Consider the following 25,424-nt stretch of genomic DNA (forward strand, 5'->3'; position numbering starts at 1 on the left):
AGGATGCTTTCACCATCAGGTGATGAGAAATGTTTGAAGGGATCGATGTGTTTACCTTGATTTGAACATTACACAATGACACCTTATAAATGTGAACACTTTTTGTGTGTGAGCTGAAAATAAAAATTATTAAAAATTAAAAAGGAGAGGAGACAACTTCCTCTCACCTTGTGTCCGAAGACCTGGCTACTTTGCTATGAGTGAGTAACAAATGGCTCATGACTTTGCAGCCCCCAGCAAGATCCCCTGCTCTCACACCCCAGGTACCAGACTGTCAGCTCCTTTCTCCCAGGAGTCATCAGTCCCCTCCAGGCCAAGACTGGGATACGCAAGGAGGTGTGACTGTGATGCTGTCCTTGACACTTCGTGTGACATCAGATACTGGCGAATCCAGTGACATCCCAGCCCCCACTGTCTCAGCTCAGTTACTCTGCTGGTTGGACATGTGGGTGCACAACCTCATCTGATCAAGATACACTTCGGAAGGACCGAGGGAGGGCAGGGCCCTATTCCAGGCCCTCAGATGCGGAGCAGCAGTGAACAAAAAAAGATCCCTGCCCTTATTGAGTGTATATACCAGGTCGAGGGACAGGACCACGAACACAGAAATGAGCAAATACATGGGTTTCCAGGTACAGCGAGATGTACTACAGAGAAAAGTGGCCGAGAAGGGAACTCGGGGCTAACAGGCAAGTAGCACGGGCCGCAGGGTTCAACGGGGTGATCTGGGAAGCTTTGCTGGGCCACAGTGAAGCAAAGGCCCGCAGGAGGCAAGATACGTGGAGACGTGTGCACAGTGGAGCAAGTGTATTCATATCACAGCCTGTGTGGCTTCACCCACAGAAACCTATTTCTCAGAGTTCCGGAGGCTGGAAGTCCGCGAGCAAGGTGTTGGCAGGTTTGCCTTCCGAGCGGCTTCTGGGCTTGCAGATGGCCGCCGTCTTCCTGTGTCCCCACGTGGTCGCCCTCCCTCCTGTGTCATGCGTGTCCTCGTCTCTCCTCCTGAGGACACTAGCCACACCGGCGTCACAGTGATTTCCTCTAAAGTCCCCGTGTCCGAGTACATCCCGAAACCCTGGAGGTTATAATTTGGGAGCGAACGATTCAGTCCATACAGATGAGAGAATGCGCGAAGAGGGAACAAATACATTGGTCTACGGCTTTGCTCCTGGAAGAGAGCGCAAGGCAGTCAGAGAAACACAGGACTGGAGGGGCAGGGTACAAAAGATAAGCAGTCACATCAGGAGAAAAGCCAAGGGTGTGACGTGCTTTGTTTTTCAATTCCCTCTTGGCCAATTCAAAATGTTTTCCCCAAATCTGGCTCTTGACTGTTTCTGTAAACAATTTTTTAAAACTGTTGGCCTGCGACAGGATGCAGAAAAGAAAGCCCTCAACTTGGGGCCAGAAGATCTGCTGAGTGACCTTGGGGAAGTCACAAACCCCTCTGAACCTCCTGTCATCTATAAAACAGGAAGGAGAATTTTTAGGCCGCCACAGATCTGGTGGAGAAAAATCAGTGTGGTCACTGGTGGCAGAAAGGAGCTTTGTACGTAGAGAGACATAAAGAAAACATAGATATTATTGTGAGGCTTGCTGAGAAAACCACCGCAGACAACTCCACAGTTCAGGGGTCCGGCCATCATGTAGGAAGCTTGTTTATGAAACTCAGGGAGACCAGGCATGGTGGTGCACACCTGCATTTCCTGCACTTCAGGAAGCTGAGGCCAGAGGACTGAAAATTTCACCCAGCCTCAGTGATTTTGCCAGACCTTGGCTGAAAACAAAAAATGAAAAGGGCAAGTAGCTGAGTGTGATGGCTCTGAGTTCAATTCCCCAGTTGGGGGCTGGGGCGGGGCACAGGAAACCCTCAGTCCTGGCCTGATTGATCCCTTTCAGCCTCTAGGGCAAGCAAAGCGCTGGAGGAGTGCAGAACTGAGAACAGCTTGAGCAGAGAAAGGAGGTAGGTTCCACCTGAAGCACAGGGCTACTGTTCCTGCCTCATCGAGGATTCTTTCCTTTTTTGGTACAGGGGGATCGAGGAACTCAGGACCTTGAGCTTGCGAAGCAGGCAGCGGCACCACTGAGCTAAATCCGCCCCCTCCAATGATTCTTGAAGACTTTGCCCTTGCTGGGAACGCCCTTCCCAGACTCTGTAAGCCCTCCCTAGACATCAATTCGCCAAATTCCCTCAACAGCCTTTGAAACTGGGGCTATGATTTCCCCATTTTGCAGGCGAAGAAACTCAGAAAAGTTAAGCAATTGCCCAGAGTCATTTGACTACTAAATGGCACGATGGAAACTGGGGGTGTAGCTCAGCAGTAGAGCACTTTTCTAGCATGTGGGAGGCCCTGAGTTTGATTTCTAGCATTTAAAAAAAAAAAAAAAAAAAAAAAGGCAGAATGGGGCCCTAATCTGACAGTGAATCTCTTAACCCTGACCTACACCCTTTATGATCCCTTGAAGTACTATAGCACAGTGGCCAGGTGTGGCGGCACAGGCCTAGAATCCAAGCATTGTGGGAGGCTGAGGCAGAGTTCAAACCTAGCTTGGACAAGTTATTGATTTACTGAAACCCTGACTTATTATTTTTTTTAAAAGTACTGGGGATATGGCTCAGTACAAAGGCCCAGGGTTCAATCGCCAGTACTGCCACACACACACACACACACACACACACACACACACACAAAGAAAGTGTCCTAGTGTTTGCCTAGTGCTTATGTTCTAAAAATATTTAAGGTCTCTAAGTTCTCTAGTTTTAATTTCAGCTCTGGCACTTCCGAGCTCTGAGAATTTATTTGCCTTCCCCTGCCCTACCTGCTTGTCAACTCCTCTGTCTGCCAAGTGTGAGTTAGGGTTTGTTACCCTGGTTCCTTTATCTGTCATAGGAGCGGCTCAGGCCACAGTTAGGACACAGCTGGTACCAGGCACATGGTAAGCAGCCAGCAGGGCGTGTATCAGTCTGAGAGCAACGTGTCATCCACACTCCAGCCAGGGCACGCAAGGCTGGCACAGCCAGAAACACAGACTGGAAGAAGACCCTGAAACCTTTTCACATTCTGCTCCTATCGGATCTTATGATCTAGGAAATAATGATCTCAGCTAAAGATATGCAGTTTCCCTTTGATTAGAAAACAAGACATTGTGTGATGTATTGTGTTTCCCTTACTGCTCTGCCAGAAAGCTCAGAGCTAAATCTAATTCTTATTCAGAATAATTGAATCTGGATTTAGTCTTCCTTGATGGATATGTATTTTTAACTTTCTGCTCTATTGACTTCAGTGTTCTGATAACATGTAGAGTTAGTTTTAAAGAACTGTTGATCTAACCACCAGAAAATTCAGGGAGGCGGGTACATACATACCATGTAGTTACCACTTAAAGTGGTACATTGGGAGTCAAAGCATTACCTGAACTTGAATTTGAGACAAAGACAAAGCAACCAGAAATTTCAAAATGAAAGTCGTGCACACGAAACAGTTAGGGGGAAAAAAAATCGCAAATGCTCCCCAGAGCAGTCCTATTTGCAGGCAGGGGAGTTCATGCCAGGTTCTCAGGGCCTCTCCCCTGGGACCCTGCGCTTCTCGGAGTCCCAGCTCTCCAAGAAGCAGGCTGCCCGCCCACGTTCCCATGTCAGGAGGCATTTCCTGTTTATCTTTCCAGCTCCTGCTTAAGATGTGAATCCCAGGCAGACGCCAAAATGACAAGAACTACTTCTTTAAGCCAGTTCCATGTGAAACATGCAGGGAATGAGGGAAACTTACTGAATTTCCATCCTGTTCCCATCGTCTGCAGTCTCTAGAAAGAGTAACTCTGTGTGTGCGGTGTACGCATTTATATCCAAATACGATATCCTCTCCTAAGAGACCGTTAGCGGGTTTCGTCTGGGTGATGGTGTCATGGCCCAAGGCCTGGGAACGATTAATTGGTAAAGAACTGTGTGGCAGGAAAGGAAGCAGGCATTAGCAAGGAGAGGGGCACAGCCCTCTGGGAACGTGGCGAGGCAGTAAAGCTGAACACACTCCTAGCTGGAGTTTCTCCACTACACTTAGAGTAAACTCCAGCTCCTTAGCCTGCACTCCAGCCGGGACTGTGAACCTCAGCACTATGGACCTTGGGGGCCAGGCTGTCCTTTGTTGGGGGTGCTGTCCTGTGCACTGAAGGACGCTGAGCAGCCTCCCGGGCCTGCACCACTGGACACCAGCAGCCCACCCCTCCTGCAAAATATTTCCAGCCATTGCCAAAATGTTACTGTGTGTGACAGCTTGGGTAAATTCACAAATATAGCGCTTAGCTAAGGAACACACACACACAATTAACACCCCTATGAGTACATATTCTTTTTCTCAGGCATCAAACTCAACACCTGGCACTTGAGAGGCAGGTGCGGTGCCACTAAGCTAAATCTCCAGCCCCTAGTACATAATATTTCTAAAGCCATTTTGGATGGGGGAGAGCAGCGAGGAGTAGGGCCTTCTGGGACGACCGTGATGGCCTGTCTCTGGATTAAGCAGTATTATTCGGGTGCTTTTCAGTCTGTGCTGCGCACTTTTCTATAATTGTTATAAATTCAATAAAATGGCTAAAAATAAGGCATCTCTAGATGGGTGGATATGGAAAGAGCTCCGTCCGATACAGGTGGGTGGGTCGGAGAATATGCACAGTGCAACTGTTGTGTTTGTGTTTATAAAGCACATACATCATCGTGGGGTAGGCAGGGCCACGCACCGCTAGCTAGCGGTGGGGTGGAGGGTAAGTTGCCCATGGCTGCTGAATGACACCGCAGTTGGGCAGATCCGCTGACCCACCAGATCCAGGCACCAAGGATGTGCCCCAGGGAAGCTCCTCCTGTTGCCTCGGGAGACACCCAGTATGCCCCTGCGGTGCTGCTGGAACAACCTCTTGAGTGCCAGGGGATAGTAAGTGCTCCACTGACACGATTTTAGCCACTCCGGGGACAGGTTCTGGACATAAACTGACATGCTTCCTCCCGCAGATCCAAGTCAGGGGCAAGTCCCGGCTCTGGGCCAAGTCTTTTCCAACAAGGCTGACGTCACACTGCTAAATTGGGAGTCTTCATCCTGCGATTGTCCTCAGCACCACAGTCCTCAGGCAGAAAGAGCTGATGTCATGGAGATTGATGTTTTTCTCCTAAGGAGATGGACAAGGGTGGAGGGAGGGGCCTCAAAGGCCAGCCCTTCCCTCCCGCTCCTGGCTGCCAAGTGGGGAAGTCTTGGCTTGCGGTTCTGAGGGGTGTCCGCAGGTCTTCATTTCCTGACCATACAGTTCTGCATTTCCGAGCTTGTTACAGCGAGCATATTACTTCTATGATCACAAATGAACAAGCTGTTTCCATTTTGAAAAACCCATCCAGGCCTGGTTCACATCCTCCTAGATTCCCGGAGTCAGTTTCAGGCCCAACTGGGTCAGCGTCCCTTGGCCTGGCTCTCTGGAAACCATTTAACACCGCCAGGAAGCTTGACTTCAGTTCCTTTATCTGCAGACTCTGACACTAAGGAGGAAATACCACTGGCTTCTCCCAGGCTCAAAGTAGCCACAGGCTGTAAAGTACTCAGCGCGGTGAATACATAAGACACCTTCGCCCTCTGTAAATGGCCCTTTTTTATTTATTAATTATTAATTTTAAAATTTATTGCAGTACTAAGGCTTGAAACCATGGCCTGTGCACTGAGCTACCTCCCCATACCCCCACTCCGCTTTATTTTGAGACAGGAACTCAAGTTGGAATTTAGGTTGGTAAATTATGCAGGCTGCGCTCAAAGTTGTGACCCTCCTGTCTCATCCTCCCAGAGTGCTGGGATTACAAACGTGTGACACCACGTCTGGCTCCCTTCATTATTATGAGCGTTCGTTGTGTTCTGTGCCAGATACCTTGCAAACTGTACTTTATTTAATCCACACAGCAACCCGAGAAATGAGAGAGAGAGATTCCATTACCATTTCTGTTTTACACAAGACAAAACTGAGGCTGAGAAACAGAGGGATTCCCCAAGGTTCTCAAGTCAAACCACATGGCACCTTCTGCCTGGCACGTTCTTTCTTTTCCAGATTCAGTCTATGGCACCAGCTTCATCCGTGCACTGCTCCCTGAGCCATGTCTTCCCCTCTGTAGCTCACTCTCCCTTCCCTGCTCAAAGCTCTTGCCCTTGGCTGTGCATTTGAATCCTCTGGGGTGCTTTGAGAATGCTTGGTGCCCCAGGCACACCCCCAGTCAATAACATGAGAATCCCTGGTGTATCATAGAGAACCTTGTGGGTGTGACAAGGGTATGCCATGCCGAGGATCCAGGAGTCCTGCTGATGAACGCTCCCTGGGTGCCTCCAGTGTGCAGCCCGGATAGAGAATAGGCATGTTGTAGAGATGTTGTGGGCCTGTCGGAGCTTTTCACAAGAGGGGCCAAAGTGGGGTGGCCATCTGTCTGGTTTGCCTGCGAATGAGGGCTTCCAAGGATGTGGGACTTTCAGAATTAAAACTTGGAAGCTTCCAGCAATCTTCAACCCTAACCACACTCTTACCTCCAGCCCAACAGTCACCTTGCTACATAGTAGGGTCGTCTTAGCCCAGTGATCCTGGAGCCCAGATACACATTAGAACCACTGAAACCTTTAACAAATCCTGATCCTCAGGCCCAGCCCAATTGAATCCTACCCTGATCCAGGTATCAGCATTAAAAAAAAAAAAAAAAGTCTTCCAGAGTTGTTTTAGCCTGTGTCTTTGCCATACAAAACGAAAAACAAACAAACAAGCAAGCAAGCAAACAGAACTACCCAACACAGGATGATTCACGAGGAACACTGAGTCACTCAGTTCATTGTCTTAGAGGCTGGGAAGCCCAAGAGCACGGCACTGGCACCTGGCGAGGGCCTTCTTGCTGCACCGTGCCACGGGAGACATCACGTGGTGACACAGGGGCAGCTCAGATCTCTCCTTTTATTTATTTATTTTTAGTGGCAGTAGAGCTTGAACCCAGGGCCTTTTGCATTTGCAGCTACATCTTCCACCCTTTTTAAATTTTTAAGACAGGTCTCACTAAGTTGCTGTCGCCCAGGCTGAGCTCAAACTTACAGTCCTCCTGCCCCAGCCTCCCAGAGCACTGGGACGACAGGTGTGCTCTACCATGCCTGCCTTCTCTTCCTTTTCTAATAGAGCTGTCAGGGCCACCAGGAGGACCCCACCCTTATGACCTCATCTAACCCTTTACTTAGGACTTCCAGGACTCAGTTTTCAACCCATGGACCTCAGGGAACACATTCAAGCTCTGGCGCCAGGGCACTGGATTGTCCTGCTGAGGCTGAAAACAGCTGTGGCAGATGATGGGCGACACTCTGATGTGGCTTCTCTACACCTCGTGTGTGCCTCCGAGCCCCTGGCATTGACTCGTTTCTATTCTACCTATTTTCTAGGTCCTCTAATAAACATTCATGCTGACTGGGTGTCTCCAACTCCTTCGGTGACCTCCTCGTGTTCGGTCCCTCAGCGCTGGGAGGTCAGTGGACCCCACCAAAGTGATGGCTGCTCTACCGTATGACTTAGGCAATGTGCTCAACTTGTCTGGGACTTGGCGATTTCCTCCACATTTAACAGCAATAAGGAGGCACCCGGGTGTGAAGTGCAGCATCAGGAGGAGCAGGACTGCCTGCCAAGCTTGGCCAATACACAGATGCGTGAGAGATCATAATGCTGGTGGTAGACCTTAAACTGGTAAGTTTCAGCATATGGCAAGAGGCTTCATTGTTCAGGAACAGGTAACTGATCCCACGTAGGGCTTTTAAGTACTTAGAGCAGAGGTCAAGCAAGACCTATATTCATCTTTCCTATAAAGTGCCATATAGTAAATAAGTTTTGTGGGTCATAAGGCCACAGTGACACTACTAACTCTGGCCTATCGTGCAAAAGCAGGCAGATAATGGTAAAGAATGAGATAGATAGTGTCCCAATAAAACTTTATTGACACAAGCGAGTAGCAGGATGGATCTAACCTCTCAGGCCATCCATCGTCTGTCCTAGTCTCAAGTGCTGCCTAGAACTTTTGTACATGTCCTCAACTAGCCATGGACATTCAGAATTCATAAGTGTGTATGTCGACACACACGCACATGCACAAGTGTGTCCACGTGAAGCAGGTGTCTGAGTGTGTACTGATGCGTCTGTCAACGGGTTCTGTTGGATCCTTCTGTAAAGACAAAGTAACAGGTCCGTTCCAGCAACGTTCCAACAGAGCTACCCCAGGACCTTCGGCTTCTATTCTGGGAGGAAGGGAAGGACGAAAGGAGAACAAGTTAATGTGTCCTTGTCCTTTGCATCTTCATTAATTTTGGAGGGAAGCAGTCATCAGTGGCGGGACTACGGCTGCGGGCCTGCAGCCCACACCTCCCCCTCTGCAGGAAGGAGGATGAAGTCATTCTCTGGGCAGGAGGTGGAGGGAGGACACTGTAAAAGTGGAAAAGGAACCCCTGAGCTTTCAAGGAGGAGCTGGGGGTAGGGAGACGGCTGTGCCCCCTCCTCCTGAGGTGGGTGTTTTCCACTGTAACTTGTAAACATCTGCCTGCTTGGTTCATTCAGATCCTCCCTCGGGGATGGGGATTCACAAGGGCTACTCCCTGCATGACTGGGACCCTAGGCTGGATCTGTGAGGGCCAGAAATGCAGCGAGAGCAGAGAGTTCCTTTTAGGGCTGGCATATGTGGGTTCAAATTCCCCTTTACACTTCCTTACTAAATGGTGCCTTGAAGCACATGACCCCATCCCAGTGGGCCTCGTTTCTTCATCTGTAAAGGGAACTCATAGGAGTCCTACCTCCCTGGACTATTATAATAATGAGAATGATGTGTGTCCAACATTTGGGCACAGAGCTTTGTGCTCAGGAAATACTCCCCAAGGCAACACTCTCAAACAGACCTCCACAAGCCAATACGTTGGGCTTCCTCATTCTAGGGAGGCCCTGGCTAATCCTCAAGGCCGGGCCAGGTCCCTTTCATTTATGGTGCCATAGAAGTCAGTGTGTTTGCCCTCCTGGCACTCACCTTTGTACATTTCTCAGACTCACAGGTGTGCTTGTTTGCTAAGATTGTCAACACAGGCAGGCACATAGTTGACACTCAGTGATTATTTACGGGCTCCCCAAGGGAGGTTATGATAGGAGTCCTCTTCAGCATCAGGCTAGGCTATGCTGGATAACAGAGAACCCCGGTGTCGTCCTTCAGGGGGCTACTTCACAAGTGTTGACTTCTTAGAAATTCCAGAATGAATCAGGTGATGTGCTTGCGTGCGTGCGTGTGTCTGTGTGTGTGATACTGGGAATTGAACCCAGGGCCTTCTCACTGAGCTATATCCCCAACTCATTTCTTATTTTATTTTTTATTTTGAGACAAGGTGTTGTAAGTTGCTAAGTTGCCCAGGCTGGGCTTGAATTTTTGGTCTTCCTGCCTCAGCCTCCCAGAGTGCTGGGACTTACAGCATGCATGACTGCATCTGGCTGAATCAGGTGACTCTTAAGACCACCCTTCTTGTGACTTCGTTGCATCTTATGATGCTGCCATTGGAACATGTGACCTTTATTGCCCCTGCCAAGTCATGTGCATGTCCCTTCTGCTCCCTGCCTGCTGGTTGGAGCCAGTCACTTGGCCCTACCTAACTGAAGGGGAGCTGAAGACAGAGGGTTACTCATGACATTCAGCCAGCAGAAGTGTCTGCCAGGTGTGGGAAGGGCTCAGACTCCATGCTGATCTCATGTGTCTGGGTTTCAGGAGAGGAATCCTAAATGTGCTTTAATGACTTAGAAAGTGGAGATTCCTACTAATTAGATTGTTTTTGAAAATTGGGTATAATCACATCTTCGGTGTGCATGGGAGATTGGCATCAGGACCCTCCACAGATCCCAAAACTGTGGTTGCTCAACTCCTTTATATAAAATGGCATAATATTTGTATGCAACCTTTGCACATCCACAATACACTTTGAATCATCTCTAGATTGCTTCAAATACCTAATAAATGCTGTATTGAGTAGCTGTGAGACTGTATTGTTTAGGGAATGATGACAAGAAAAAAATCTGTTTATGTCTGGTATAGTTTTTCTTACTGTTTTCCATCTGGAGTTGGCTGAACCCACAGATGCAGAACCCACGGATGTGGAAGGTTGACTGTATTAATAAGAGAAAAAATAATTATCACACCTCCTTTGATTAAAAAATAGAGCAGCATTTTCAGTCTGCAAATTCTTGCCTCGCAAGATCCTGAAGGTTGCTCATCTCTTAAATGCCACAGCCATTTGTCTCCATGTTTGAAATGTTTTAACGGTTTCATTTTGATAAAGATCGAGTCATCCATCAGAGGCATAACTCCTCATCGAGGAGACTGATGATTAAGTAAAGCACGAAGACAAAAATCTGTTGAGAGATAAGGTCCTTAAAAGTTCTTAGTCTCTGTCTGACAGCCAGTGGGACTCCTCAGGCTTTTATTCCTGGCTTCATTGGAAGGTGACTGGATGAACTTGAATTTTTCTTCAGTGCCAGCTCAGAGTCACTACACCTACGGATGAGGGTGGGGAGGGAAACTGAGACAAAATGTGGGTGAAACCATTGAATATTCATGAAAAGACCCAGCATTTGGGGAAGACAGGTTATACCTGCTGTTGCTTGAATCTTGAATGTTCCTCAAAAAGCCATGGGCTTGGTGCCCAGCCTGTGCCACACTTGGGAGGTAATGGAACCTGCAGGAGGTGGGGCCTAGTGGGAGGAAGTTAGGTCACTGGGGCTGTGACCCTGCAGGGGATATTGGGACCCTCGCCCTTCTCTTTGTCTCGTTTTGCTTCCTGGCTACCATGAGGTCAGCTGTTTTGCTTTGCCATATGCTCCCTGCCATGATATTTCACTTTTTAACAGGTCCCAAAACAGTGGAACCAACTGACCATAGACTGAATCATCTAAAACCATATACCTTAAAAGTCAATTTGCTCAAGTATTTTGTCACAGTGATGAAAAGCTGACATAGTATTTGGTGGATGTCTTCTCTAGGCACTGTCCTTGTGAATCTAGAGGATCTTTTCTGTGGAGAAGTTTTAGGAAGACTCTGATGTCCTTTTTTAAAAATTATCTTTCTAGGGTTGGAGAAAAGAGACTTTCCAAGAGAATTACACCCTGCTTGGCAATGATATTTTGCCTATGTCTTTCAGCTAATGAGTTCTATCCTAGAGTTTTCTTTTATCACCACCACCATTGCTGTCCCTTAACCTGCCTGTTTCTACCAAGAATCAAATGTCACACACACCAGGTGGTTTCACAACACCTAACGCAGAGACCACAAGTACTATCCCAGGAGTTTCTGGAAGGACCATCTGACCTAAATTGAGTTAGTTACAACCCTAGCTTCATTCTAAAATCATCCATAGAGTTGTTAAACGTGCGCATGCGTGGGATTCACCATCAAAAGGTCTGGTTTCTCTAGTGTAGTCTAGAGTCCAGAACTCAAGTATTTCACAAGCCCCCTCATGTCTTATGGTAAAGCCAGGATTGGAAACCACGAGCCTAAGCTTTCTGCAGGGAACTCAGGCAATGAAAACAACTGGGGAAACAGCTCATAAAAAGGTGCTGCACTTTGGGAGAAAGAAGGGGAAGTATCGGTCCTCTCACTGTGTGGCCTCCTTTCTGGGGACATTTACAACAAAAATCACTATGGTACTCATTCTTGAAACCACAAGGAAGGAGGCATGGTGATAGGGAGACAGTGGGTAGGGTGCCTAACACCTCTTGTTTCCAAGATGCTGGTACACCCCTTTTAAGAAAGCATGGCTAACATTTACATAGCATTTCTCAATTTCACATGTGTTATTTTTAAATTCTCACAACGAAGCTATAAAGGAAGCAATTACCATTCCCTTTTTGTAAATGAAGGGATTGATGTTCAGATAAATTAATTGACTTAACCAAAAGAGTATATCCAGTGAATGGTGGATGTGAGGTTTCAATTGTAACATTTACAGAGCATTTATTATATGTGACAACTTTGACAAATATAAATTTTATAATTATGAAATGATAAATTGTCTAATTCTCATTTCATTCAAGCAATCTTCTACTATTTGTTCATAGACTTTCTGAGGCAGAAACTGTGGCATACTTATTTATTCATTTATTCTTCACATTTTGTTCAGGGTTACTGTGAGCCAGGCTCTTTTTTCCCAGCTTCCCTTGCAGCTAGGAGTGGTCACCTGATTCCATTTCTGGCTAACAAAATATTTTTGAAAATCCATTGGTTTCCCTAACCTATTTTTTTGAGTTCCTACAGAACTCAGCAGTGAATACATCAGATCCTGGGCTTTTCTTTTTGGTAGTTTTATTATTATTATTATTATTATTACTGCTTCAATTTCATAGCCTGTTATTGTATTATTCAGGGTTTTCTTATTTTCTTGGTTCTGATTTGGTAATTCATATGTATCTGCACATCTCTTCTGAATTCTCCAATATATAGCATTCCAGGTTCACAAAGTAGTTACTAATAATCTTTTGGATATTAGTGATGCCCATTGTGATTTCACCTTTTCCATTTTTAATTGCATGATTTGTCTTTCCTGTTCCTTAAGATTAGATTTGTCTATTTTATTTTTTTAATAAATAACTCAGATTCATTGAGTCTTTGTATTGTTTTTCATTCTCAGTTTTATTAATCTCTGCTCTGATCATTATAATTTCCTTCCCTGTACTAGCTTTGGATTTGGATTGTTCTCCTTTTTCTAGGATCTTCAGGTGCCATCGTTAGGTTATTTGGATCCTCTGCTTTCCTGATGTGGGTATTCAGAGTTATAAACTTCCTTCCTGGGACTGCTTTCATCATGTCACCTTAGTTCTGATACGTTGTGCTAGCATTATCACTTGACTCTAGCATTATCATATGATTCTGTGACCCACTGATTAAAGACTGCATTAATTTCCACATTTTTGCATAATTTCTGTGATTTCTTTAGCCATTGGCTTGTAGTTTCATTGTCCTATGATTAGATGACATGCACAATACAATTTCAGATCTCTGGCATTTACTGGCTAGCGTGTGACCTATTTTAGAAAAAGTCTCATGTAATACTGAGAAGAATGTGTATCTGGTGTTGTTGGGTGGGACATTGGAGAAGCTATTAACTTCATCTGATCAAACGTTTGTTTCAGGGATTTAGCTCAGTGGTTCTGGCTACTGCCTCGCAAGGACCTGAGTTCGATCCCTGGTACTGAAGAAAAAAGTCTGTTTCAGCTCTGATATTTGTTTGTTTTTATTTGTTTTGTCTAGTTGATCCATTTGTGACAGTGAGATATTGAGATATCTCAGTATAATTATATTGATATTTATGTGATTTTTTTATGTTCAGAAGTGTTTGTTTTACAAATTCGGGTGCACCATTGTTTGGTGCATATATGTTTGTAGTTATTTCTTCCTGTAGAATTGTCATGATCCTCTTTGCTTTTGATCAGTTTTGACCAGAAGTACATTTTGTCTGAAAATAGGATACTACTCCTGTTCATTTTCAGGTTCTTATTGTATGGAATATTGTTTTCCAAGCTTTGGATTTTTAGTGTATTAATTTCTTTTTGGATTGTGCTTCTTGTATAAAGCATACCATTGGGTTTTGCTTGGTCAATTTTATTAATGTGTGCCTTTTGACTGGGGCACTGAGACCATTCACATTGAGAGTTATTATTGAACAGTATTGATTTATTTCTGTTATTGCACTGTTTTCCTATTGCTGATTACTTTTTTCCCTCTGATTAACTGTTCTCCTTTCCTGGTGTATTCACTCCATTAGACTTTTTGGCATTTGGGGGTTTGCTGTCTCTTTCTAGGATATCCTTGAGAATGTTTCGGAGTGCTAGTTTGGTGGTCATGAATTTCTTAAGGTGCTCTTTGTAGTGGAAAGACCTCCTTTCTCCATTAATTTTTGAAAGATATTTGCAGGATATATCAGTCTGAGTTGGAAGTTGTTTCCTTTTAGGGCCTGAAACACTTCACTCTAAGCTCTCCTGGCCTTTAAGGTTAATGTTGAGAAATCTGTTGTAATTCTAATAGGTTTAACTTTATAAGTGATTTATTCCTTTTTTTTTTTTTTCCTATAGCTTTTAAGGTCCTTGTATTGGACCGCCATCATTTTGACTATGATGTGTCTTAAAGAGGTTCTTTTCTGATTATGGCTATTTTGGGTCCTATATGCCTCACTTATCTGTATGTTAAATTATTTCCCTATATTTGGAGTTTTCTGCTATTATTTCTATAATCAGTTTTTGTGCCATTTGTGCTGTCTTCGGATTTTTCACTAAGTCTTAATCTTCAATTAGTTTCCTCAGAGTCACCTAGCAGCTGTTGGCTCCATTTATCAAGTTCACTTGTTTTTAAGGCATCTCTGAGTAAGTGGTCACTGACATCAGCCCTATTTTCTAGTAGTTCTGATGCTTCGTTCTCACACTGGTCTCTTCTGCTGCCCATAATTTCAATACATTTTTAATCTCCTGGATTTCTGCCTTGTACCTTTTCATGTTTAAATTGAGGCATGTCCTTGCTCACATTGGTAGGTGGGGAAAACAACCAAGCCACTGATCTCTATAATCAGTGTAATGGATATAGGCAGCAAGGCAGCAGTTCAAGTGATTGCTAGACTTAATGCCAGCACTTCCAGGCCTACCTGCCTCTGAAAGCCACATACACTGTGCCTGCATTCTTATCATGGAGAACAGGGCCCCATATCCTTCCCCACCCGAGCTTACACTTCTCAGGTGGTCTACCTATAGCTCACACTCTCTCTAGGACTGCCTCTTGTGGCAGTCTTGTGGCTGTCTTGCACCCAGTCACCATGGCAGTGTACCACTGAAAACCCTAAGTGACACTGTTCTACGGCTCATTTTTTTTTGGTACCAGGGATTGAACTCGGGTCCTTGCACTTGCAAGGCAGGCCACCGAACCGCTGAGCTAAATCCCCGGCCCCTCTACGGCTCAGTCTTAAATAACCCTTTTCCCAAATGGCTCCTGATGAAACCCTCTTAAATAGGGTGGGTTCCCTTTCCAACCTGAGCCTGCTATGCAGAAGGAGTCACTTTCAGTGTAAAGCCCCATGCTGTTTATACCGTCTACAGTAGCTATGGACTTTTCTTGAGGCTAGCATTGCTGGTCTGGTTTGTTGTTTCTCTGTGGAGCTGCTGATCCTCCAGGCTTAACTAGTGTCTTCGGACCTGGGGTTAAGCTTTCCAGGCTGCTGCATTCTTTTTTCTGTGTTCTGCTCCATTTCTCCAGCTTCTCTGTCAGGTCTAGTTTTCCTGTCATCTCCATCCTAATACCCAGAGGTCATCTTTTTTTTTTTTTCTTTCTCTCTCTCTTCACCAAGTTGTTCTTTTCCGTGTCTCAATTCCAGGTCCAAGAGAAAGTGTACTTTGCTGCTGGTTGCTATTACATCATTTTTCTGTTCCTTTACAGACATAGCTTAAAAGTAGAATGAAAAACAATTGGAATGTATTCAGGATAGGGGAGAATGGGCTTATTCCAAGATCTTTGGCTTGAAGCAAACCTTTCCTTTTTATTAAATGGTCACAGTGCCTACAACTATGGTAGCCACTGTTGGATCTTGACATGTGTGACAAGCATGAAGATAAAAGCAAGAATACCTGTAACACAGAGCAAAAAGACATCTAAACCCAAATTCATCCCTGAACTGTAGACCACTTAACCTCTGACAGTACAGCTTAGATCTTAAACCTGCCCCCAGAGGCCTGTATGCTAAAGAACTGATCACCGGCTCATAGGACTACAGGGCAGTGGTGGAACCTTTAGGAGGTGTGGCCAAGTAGAAGGAAGTTAGGTCACTGTGGCGGCCCCGTTAGGTGAACAGCCTTCCTCCACCGTGTGCTTCCCACGGCCACAGGTACAAAGCAACTGAGCAAGTGGCCCTGGACTGAAGCCTCTAAAACCATGAACTACAATAAGCCTTTCCTCCTTGAAAGGAGTAAATACCCAATTTTCTCAGGTACTTTGTCACAGAAATGGAAATCTGACTAACACCAGGGAAGTGTGGGAATGAGGCTGCAGCTCAGCCACCTTGGACACACTGAACCACTGTCTCCAATTCATTATTTCGAGAGCTGTGGCATCTGTCACTGAATCAGCACTCTTATTTTCCCAGATTCCAGTGCCATTGACTCAAGCTTGGGACGGTAGACCCAGCACCCTCCGGCCTCTCAGCTGGGGCAGAACCTTTGGTCACCATGGGGAAGGTGGCTGGGGCCTCACTCAGCTGTCCATATGAAAGTCTGGCTGTTTGAAAGTCAAATGCACAGAAGTGGAGGTCTGTCTTCATTCATCCTGGTGGTATTCCCTGTATGTCAGATTTTCCTAAAAATCCCATCTAGTCTATTTTATGCTGCTCTAATGGGTTACCTGAGAAAGAGCAATTTTTGAAAAACCTGTATTTAGTTTTGGAGGCTGGGAAGTTCAAGGTTACGAGGCTCACCTCTGGCAAGGGCTTTCCTGTTGTATCCTCTCATGGCAGAAGACAGAAGGGCAAGAGGCCATTTGAGAGAGACATGAAAAGAGCTGAACTCATCATTTAATCAGGAACCCACTCCCATGACAACAGCATCAGTCCATCCTGGAGGGCAGAGCCCTCATGATCAGTCACCTTGTAAGGTCTTATCTGTGACGGTTTAGATCTGAAAATGTCCCCTGCGAGTCTCATGTGTTCAGAGGTGGAGCTCGTGGAAGGTGACTGCATCATGGGGGCATTTTACCCACCCGTGGATGAATCCACTCAGGAGTTCATAGCTGAATGCGGTGTTAGGAAGCGGGGCCTGGCCAGAACAAGCAGTCCCTTTTCTTGTTCCCAGCTTCCTGGCTGCCATGGGGTGAGCAGCTTCACTCCTCCGTGCCCTTCTACCATGCTGGTTTTGTTTTGCAGTCAATCACCCATGGCCTAAATCCTCTGAAACCATGAGCCAAAACAAACCTCTCCTCCTACAGGTTGTATGTGTCAGGACGGGAAAGAGACAGAGATACTACCTTTAAACTATCGCATGAAGGATTACGTTTGTAACATGAGAACTTTGCAAGACACGTCCAAATGAGTTCTTTACTGCTGAATGACAAGCTACCACAAATTCAGTGGCCTCAAACAAAAAGTGCCTGTCTCTTATTGCGCAGAGTCTGTGGTCAGCTGAAGGGCTCTGCTGTTCCTGGCCAGGATCAGCTGATCTTGGCTGGGCATCTCACACATGCCATTGGACTGTTAGGTGAATGTGGGTGGCAGGGGCTGGTGAGCTGGTGCCTAACACTAGGATGGCCTAACACACATCTCACCCTTGGCTGCCAGCTCCAGTGACAGGGGGTTGAGTGAGCCATGTGGTAGCACATCCTCCTGCAGGCTGGTTGTTCACATGGTGGCGGCAGCTTTCCAAGATAACAGCAGGACACAGATAAGGCCCCTGAAGGCCTAGACCTAGACCAGCACCTCGTTCCTTTTGCCACATTCTAGATTCAAGGGGTAGGTGAGATCTTGATAGGAAACACTGCAAAGTCACTTTGTAAAGGGCACAGGTATACGAAGGGCCGGGGAACAGGATCTACAGAGATGAAGAAAAGCTGGGTAGCAGGAAGATGGCTGGGGGTGGACAGTAGCAAAACAGACCCTGTAGTGGGGAAGGAATGAGCAGCAAAAGGGGAAAAGGAAGAGACTGGCTACATGAAAACTACAGCTGCCGAGGCGTCCTAGGTGCTTAGCATGCCAAGCACCATGTGCACAGAATCTCATATAATCCTCACTTGTGCCTATGAGCAAACTTCCATTATTAACCCCATTTTACAGATGAGGCAATTGAGGCTCAGAGAGAATTAGGTAACTTGCAAAGAGACATACAGGATGCAAGATCTGAAGACAGGTTTCTGCATGAGAACATGCCACTCTTCTGTCACTAACTTGTCTCTCTGTTCCCGCCACAGGCCTCCTTCCCAGGCTTGGACCACTGCAACAGCTGGGTATTTCCAGTCTTTCTCCGGCAGTTGGCTTTTCATATAACGTGCCAGGAAGTAAATATTTTCAACTCTGTGCTCCATTTGACCTCTGTCTCAATTACTCCACTCTGCTCACATACTGTGGGAGCAGAAGTAGTTATTGCAGTGCAGGCTGAGTCCCAGATCCACTGAGTCAGAATGTGCCTTCTCCCCAAACAGCCGGTGGGCTCTGCAGCTCTGGCTCCCAGACCCCTCTGTCCTGGTACTTTCTTCCCCCTCCCACCTCATCCTTTGCTACTGAAGCCCCCTCTTTCCTGTCCACACCCACTTCAAGCAAAACCAGAGTTTCTTTCACCTCAGTGTTGGAGTCATTCCTCTCCAGCCGTTTTTACTTGGTTAATTTCTACCTATCACTGGAATGGATCTCAACTTGGGGACTTCCTCCAAGCAGCCCTTCTGGAGAACCTTCTGTTGCTCAGGTTTTGTCTCTCCTGTTTTCATTACCTTCTCCTTCCCGGGCTGCCCACCCTATAGGGCACTCTCCTCCCCCAAACACCTTTATCTGACACTGGCAACTGAACCTAGGGTCTTCTCAGTGAGTCACACATCAGCCTTTTTAAAAATTTCTTATTTTGAGATAGGATCTCACTAAGTTGCCCAGGCTGGGCTCAAACTTGAAATCTTTCTGCCCCAGAGTGCTGGTGTTACAAGTGTAACACCAAGTTACCTCCCTCAGTTTGTGATCCATGAAAAAGAGACCAAGTCTTTCCCAGGCACCCCTGTGTCTGCCCTCAATGCCCAGGGACATTATCACACGTTGAGAACTGTGAAACCCACCCACCAACTTCCCTACTAGGCACATGTTCTACACATCTACTGTTTAATCAGCATGTGAACACAGGATTTCCTCAAGCTCTACCTGGCTCTGAGCCTTCCTACCTGATAGCCAAGATTCCATCTACAGCTAAGCCTTGTTTTTCATATTAGCACGTTTATCATTCCCAGAGTGCCACAGGGCCTAAGACTGTTCTGGGCAAAATTAAGCTATGAATTCCACAGGCCAAGACTTGAATTGTGTCTGGGGGTGGGGGTATCAGGGTGTAGAGGAGAAGCAGCAAAGAACATTTAACAGAGTTGAAAACCAGTATCTTTCCCCACCTGGGTACAGAGCCAGTTCTGTACCAACAACCATCCATCCCCAGCTTCTCTTTGTGGAAAAGGACTTCCACAGAAGCTGTGGAGACTTCTACGGAGAACCACAGGCGGGTGCACATGCAGTCTGCCCTCCAGGAATATGAGGGCCCTCCCCAAGGTTGAGAGTCAGTCCAGAGCTTTCTACAATTTTCTTTATTAATACAGAAAAATGTAAAAGGTCCCCAAATGACCCATGGGACTGAAAGTGCAAATTTTACTCCAACTTGGCATAAAAAAACCAATAGCAGACCTTGCTTGACCATTCCGGTCGTGGAAATTTGGTGTGAATAAAATGCTTTTTAATCACAAAATCTTAGCAGCTGAACCATATTTGAGTAACTCTTTGGTCTCTGTTGTTGGAAAAAACTTGTGACTTCCACTTCCAGATTGCATCATAATACACAATTTGGGGTCAGAAGACACTAAAATGACAATAAAGTAGGAGGAATGTTCTAAGCCAAGTGGCAGAATCAAGGCATCTCTTTAAGGCAAAAGGTGCTAAAATACTCCTGAATATCTGATACGTCAAAAACCAGATTATATATAGTTTAGCTGCACATTTTAGTCTCTTTTCTCTGTATACATTATTGCATATCGTCCACCCTCTCCCAATTGCAAGTGCCACCCCATCATGTGCTATGGAGATATAAAAAACTGACATGTATCTAAGTCACAGACAAGTGATTTAAAAAAACCCCAAAACTAACAAGCACCACACTGATAACACTGAACTTGTTTCCCTCTTGCGGGACACTGGAAATGTGCACGAAGGTCACTTTCTCTACCACTGGGGGAAAAAGTCTTCATGGGAGTAGAGATGAGAAGACATCTTTGGCAAGGACAAAGTCACATGCTACAAGAGAAAAAAGTGTCGCGCTCCAGGTTACACCAGCCGCCTGGGCAGCATGTTTGGTGGACGCCTTCTGAGTTGTAGGATGCTCATTTTGGTGGGAGCTGTCGGGTCGGAAAGGGACACCAACAGCGGGCAGCGGAACTGACCAGAACTGTGTTCTCAGCAGGAGGAACGGGACAGATCTAAGTTTTAACCCAGAGACCCAGCTCTGTTTTTCTGCTGTTCACAGCCAACCCACCATCATCAGAAAGGCACAAGCTGGGATATGATGAGCCAAAAAAATTAATTAATTTAAATACAAAAAAAAAACACACCAAAAAACAAGTTATTCTGCAATCCTTCCTGATTACTCATCTGCAAACTCCAGCGGAGTGAAGGAGTTCAGACCAAATTGGCAGGAAGGAAATGACAAGAACAGGCCCTGGCTAGCCTGATGGAGGATCTGACTCAAAGAATGGCTCCAGAATTGAGGTTTTTCTGGCAGCTACGAGGGTAGTGTTATCTGTGGCCATGTTAATTTTTTTTTTGGCGGGGGGAGTGTCCTACAATAAAGCTTAAATCTGAGAGATAAAGAATTGAATTATCACACCCCAGCTACGTGTAACACCACCAACTCTACTGCAAACAATATAACTTCTCACATACTTGGAGGGGTGCTCACTGTGTAAGGCAGTTGTCGCAGACTGGTAGCCCCCAGGTCAACTAAATGTTTTGTCTGGTCTACTTGATGTTTTGGACATTTTAAATGTATGTGTTTAAAATTCAGTTAGGGTCACCTTAAAAAAAAAAAAGTCCTGATTTCCAGCCCCTCCCCTTCCCTCTTCCTGCTAGGAGCTGAGTAATTTTTATTCCTTGTTTGCGCTCTGCTCCCACCACCTCACTCCTTCTCTGTTTACTTCCTCCCTATTTCCTGCAGGCTACTGAGATTGTGACCCCCGGCACATCCCTAAAAAATGCGTCTTCTAAACCCAAGCCTCACTCACCTCCTGGTAGGATTTCACCGCATCTCCCTTCCCACTTCTCTCCCTTTCACTGCCATCCTAAGCCTTCCTTCCTGAATTCCTCCAATTCCTCTTAGCTCACATGCATTCTTTCTTTCAGCTACAGTTTCATTTTGCAATACCCATCTCCTCTAGGCCCATGAGCATTCCGAGAAGGCTCCAAGCCCGGTCAGTGGGAGTTCCTGCCGGGTGTCTCACCGCAAAATGCCTGAGTCATCTTCCCCAGAACATTTTCTTTGGCTACTGGCTAAGCAATTGAAAACGCTTTGGTACAGCCTCCTTCTACGAGAATATGTGCATATATGAATCTCCAGTACCAAGCACACACAGAAAGTGTGTACATTTCAGATGAAGGATGCGAGGAAGCCCCAATAAAATACAGACTTGAGCTTAATTTAAATGCCTCAGGCAATGATCACACCTGGCTAAAATGCCATATGATTCCATCTGTACACAGTACATGTTTTGGATTACTAAACATTGATCAAAATTGATCGAAACCTCTACGTTTTGGCTACCATGTATGGAGAACAATTGCTCAGCATGGCATTTAAATACAACATTAATTATTTTAAAACTTCACAAATACAATGTTCATTAATTTAAAAAATAATAAAATTTAAAAAACCTTGAGGATGGAAGAGGCATTAACCTGAAAGAAATCATACCAGTAATAAACTATAAAACAGTATGTTACCAGAGTTATACTTTAAAATATTATTACAATTTTTAAAAAGGAACCCATTATCTCAGCTAGACATATTTGGAAAACTTAGCTTTTAAAGCTTTATAATCCAAAAAATAAAAAAATAAAGCTTTATAATCCATCTGATAGCCTCCCCAGTAGATTTAATGACTATAGGGGAAGTTAGGCTGAGTATGGAAATATATATATATATATTCTAGTCTTGGCACTTAAAAGTAATTTTTAAAAACACTGTGCAGTTTATATCTTTGCAGGAAGCTGGTGGGTTAATCCTTTTGCTCAGTGCAGTACCATATGATATAACGTTGGCCTCAAAAGCTAGGAATGAACTTTGGGGTGTCAAGGGGAATGGTCCCCAGAACGCCGCGACAGCTGCAGCTGTTTCTCCTTCAGCCCACGGTTGCCAAGGCTGTAAGAAGCCCATGCAGCTCTGATGACAAAGATTCCCTGTAAATCATTTATTTGCAATGATTTCCCACAGTGGCCAAGTGGGTCCCCTAAAGAAAGGAGGTTTACAGAAGTCCCTCAAAATAGCTCAGAAAGGAAACAATGGATCTATTCATGTAACTACTTCTGTCTTCCAAGTTTTGCTCTGAAGAGTCTAAGGAAGCACATGTCTTTGCTTAAAAAAAAGTCTCCAACTATATATATGCTGAGGGCCGGGGATTTAGCTCAGTGACTCTGCTGCCTGCCTCACAAGCACAAGGTCCTGAGTTCAATCCCCTGTACCACAAAAAACAAAACAAAAACAAAAAACATATAATGCTGAGATTGGCTGCACCTCCAGCCAGAGAAGCAGATGATGGGCCATGCTAACCTTGAACTGAAAGCAAACAGGCTCCGCTGGGCTGCAAAATAACATCCAACCCCGGCGGAACTTCTGCCCTACCCCGCAAAAAAGAGATGACTTCTCCCAAAGACTGTTTCCTTTACTTTCCTCTAGCTTATTTCCTCTATGCTCTATCTCTTCTGCCCCCTGACTGGGAGAAAGTGATGCCCAAGCACAGATCCTAAGATACTGAACTCTTTGTTGCCAAGACTCAAGCTAAATCAAGAGTCCCTCAGGACCAGGGGCTGGCTGGACCGGTGAGAAGTACCTTCCACCCAAAAACCATCACTGTGCACTGGGAACAAGAACACATCAGGCACAGAGACGACTGTTCATTTCCTCTCCACAAGCTCCTTAAACTCCTAAAGAAATCTTTGCAAAGGAGTTTGCTAGAAAGCCTTCAAGCCAAAAAGGTTTCTGTGACCAGCCAGCAGCAGACCCTTGCCAGACATCTTAACAGGCAAAGACTGAACTGTATCTTTCTCGAGACCCAACACGTTTGATGGCTTCACCAGCATGGACTTCATTAAGGATTCTGTTGCTACCTTGCCTGTAGCAGGCACTCGATAACAGCCCAGCTGTGGCTGCTGGGATGGTAAGGAATCATGCTGGCTGCTTTGTGAAGCTGCATGGGACTTCATAAAAAAGGTTCCTGGCCTTCCTTTCAGATGCAACATAACAAGCACCACAAAATAGGAGAACTGATCAACATAAAGTGCTATTTACTCTAGAAACCTCTCCAACCAACTCTTGATTGGCTCTCAAGACATGTGGCTTACTGACAGTCCTATTAGATGCCTGTGATTACACCATTTAAGCACATTAATATTAATCTGAATGAAGGAGTGATGTCCCACAGAATATTAACTGTGGAACATAACTTCAATTCCAGTTGTGGATTGATTTGAGAGAAAAAAAAAAAAAAGGAATTGGAAACCCAGTACCTTGCAATTAGGTATATAAAAAATATTCATGTTTAAAAACTTTGGGGCAGAGAGATCTAAGTCTGAAAATCAGCAAAGGGAACTTTCTCCGCAATTGGCCCTGCCTCCTTTGCTAGCCTTCCCTAAGAGCTGGATCTTTCTACCAGATTCTGCAGGGACACCATGTGGACCAGCTCTCAGTAGCTGCAGTTAGGCGTCATTCCCTGGTTTAGCCAGGCTCTGGTGAGTGTGAAGAAGACGCAGTAACTACACTGGGCTGTGGAGCCAGGGCGTGACAGTTAAGCCACGCTGTCCAACGATTCCCTCAGCCATCTGAACGTTTAACCCCTCCCTCAATACCCCGCCCCCACCCGTGGGAAAGGCTCTAGGAGCGTTCAGGCAGAGGAGGGGCCTCTCAGTGTCTATGGTTCCTGTTCAGGGAAGCCCTGAGAGCGCTGACTCCAGGGTGAGGGGCACCTGGCAAGATATCGAGGGCCACCGAAGGCCCGGAGAAGCTGAGGCAGCCTTCTCCAAGTGGACAGCAATCTCGCCGCTGCTAGCTCCCTGGCGTGCAGGTCGAAAGCGGCCAGGAGGTCCACCGGGGCAGCTTCTCGAAGTACCTTGGGCAGAGGGCCCACTTCAGCGGCTGCCCCATCGGGGCCCAAGACGCAGTGGAAGAGCGTCTGGCGCCCCAGCAGGCAGGCCTTGAGGAACTGCACCAGCTCCTCCAAGCATTCGCTCAGGTGTGCCTCCTCCCAGCCTGGCCCTGAAGTCCCCTCGCGAAGAGACACTGTCAGCACCACCGTCTTGAGCACGTATGAGGATAGTATGTGTCCCCACTGAGCGGCAGCCGTCGGATCCAGCCCGCGGGCGCCCAGATCTCGCAGAGCTTTCAGCAACTGGAGGCACTTGAGGTAGCAGGCACCTGAAGCGGCCCGTTCCTGAAGCCAGCCGAGTAGCTTCTGCTCCTGTCGAGCTGTGTTCACACCCCACAGTGCCTCGGAGCGCAGGCCTCCTGGGAGCTCCGAGAGAGGCCCGACTGGCGAGGGTGGCGGGGGTGGCGCCACGAGGAAGACACTGTCCCCGAGATGGACTGCAGGGATGAGCCGCACTGCCATGGAAAGGCGGCAGCAGCCATAATCCGTGCGGCAGGGTAGGATGTGTAGGGTAGGAGGCTGCTCCAGGCCGCCAGGGGACAGGCTGACCCGACAGCACTCTTCCAGTTTGTAGCGCACGGTGGCCAGGGAGCGCTGCAGGTGAGACTGGAACCAGCGCAGCACCAAAGCGGCAGAGAGGTGGCGCTGGCCACGGACATCCACGCAGAAGCTGTCTGCGAAGGGTTTGCAGTTCCGGAGCCAGTGGCCCCCCGAGGTTCCCGACGGCGAGGGAGGTGCCTTGAGAGCACACACGAAGCAGCTGTGGAACGCGGGGGCCAGAGCAGGTTCAGTGCCCAGGCTCCGAGGCTCCAGCGCCACCAGCGGCGGCAGGCGCAGGGGCACCAGCACGTCGAAGCTGTCCGGCCGGCGGATCTTGTGCTGCTCGTAGGCGCTGCCCACCTGGATGAAGTCCCCGCGGAAGGCCAAAGCCAACGCTCCCCCGGAGATGGGGCCTGGGGACCCCCGGATTCGGCCAGCCCGCACCAGCTCGCCCACGATCCGGCTCACGTGCGCCTTGCTGTGGCCCAGCACGTGAGGCGACAGGCGCACCTCGTGTTCGTAGTAACTCTCCAACAAGATGCCAAGGCCGGGCTCTGAGAGGTGTCTGTGGGAGAAGCCGGAGTGGCCCACCAGGCGGGCAGAGACAGGAAGGAAGCGCTGCCGCACAGCGTGGCGACAGCGCAGGAGGACGTAGCTGAACAGGAGCAGGATGGCCACTTTGAGCAGCGGGAAGCCACTGCCCGCGCCGTCGGGGGGCTCGGTCTCGGCTGCC

At 46.9% G+C, this 25,424-nt stretch overlaps 1 protein-coding gene across 1 annotated transcript in view; it reads right to left on the bottom strand.

Moving 5' to 3' along the window:
• Positions 1-21,792: 21,792 nt before the first annotated feature.
• Itpripl2 (ITPRIP like 2) overlaps positions 21,793-25,424 on the bottom strand; it is a 9,314-nt gene continuing 5,682 nt past the window's right edge. Inside the window, exon 2 of the mRNA XM_010631632.2 lies at positions 21,793-25,419. Within this exon, the coding sequence (XP_010629934.1) occupies positions 23,918-25,419 (1,502 nt within the window). The 3' untranslated portion in view covers positions 21,793-23,917. The remainder of the gene's footprint in view (positions 25,420-25,424) is intronic.

This window comes from Fukomys damarensis, unplaced genomic scaffold (genome assembly GCF_012274545.1).
Source record: "Fukomys damarensis isolate Sample0158 unplaced genomic scaffold, DMR_v1.0_HiC HiC_scaffold_34, whole genome shotgun sequence".
NCBI lineage: Eukaryota > Metazoa > Chordata > Mammalia > Rodentia > Bathyergidae > Fukomys > Fukomys damarensis.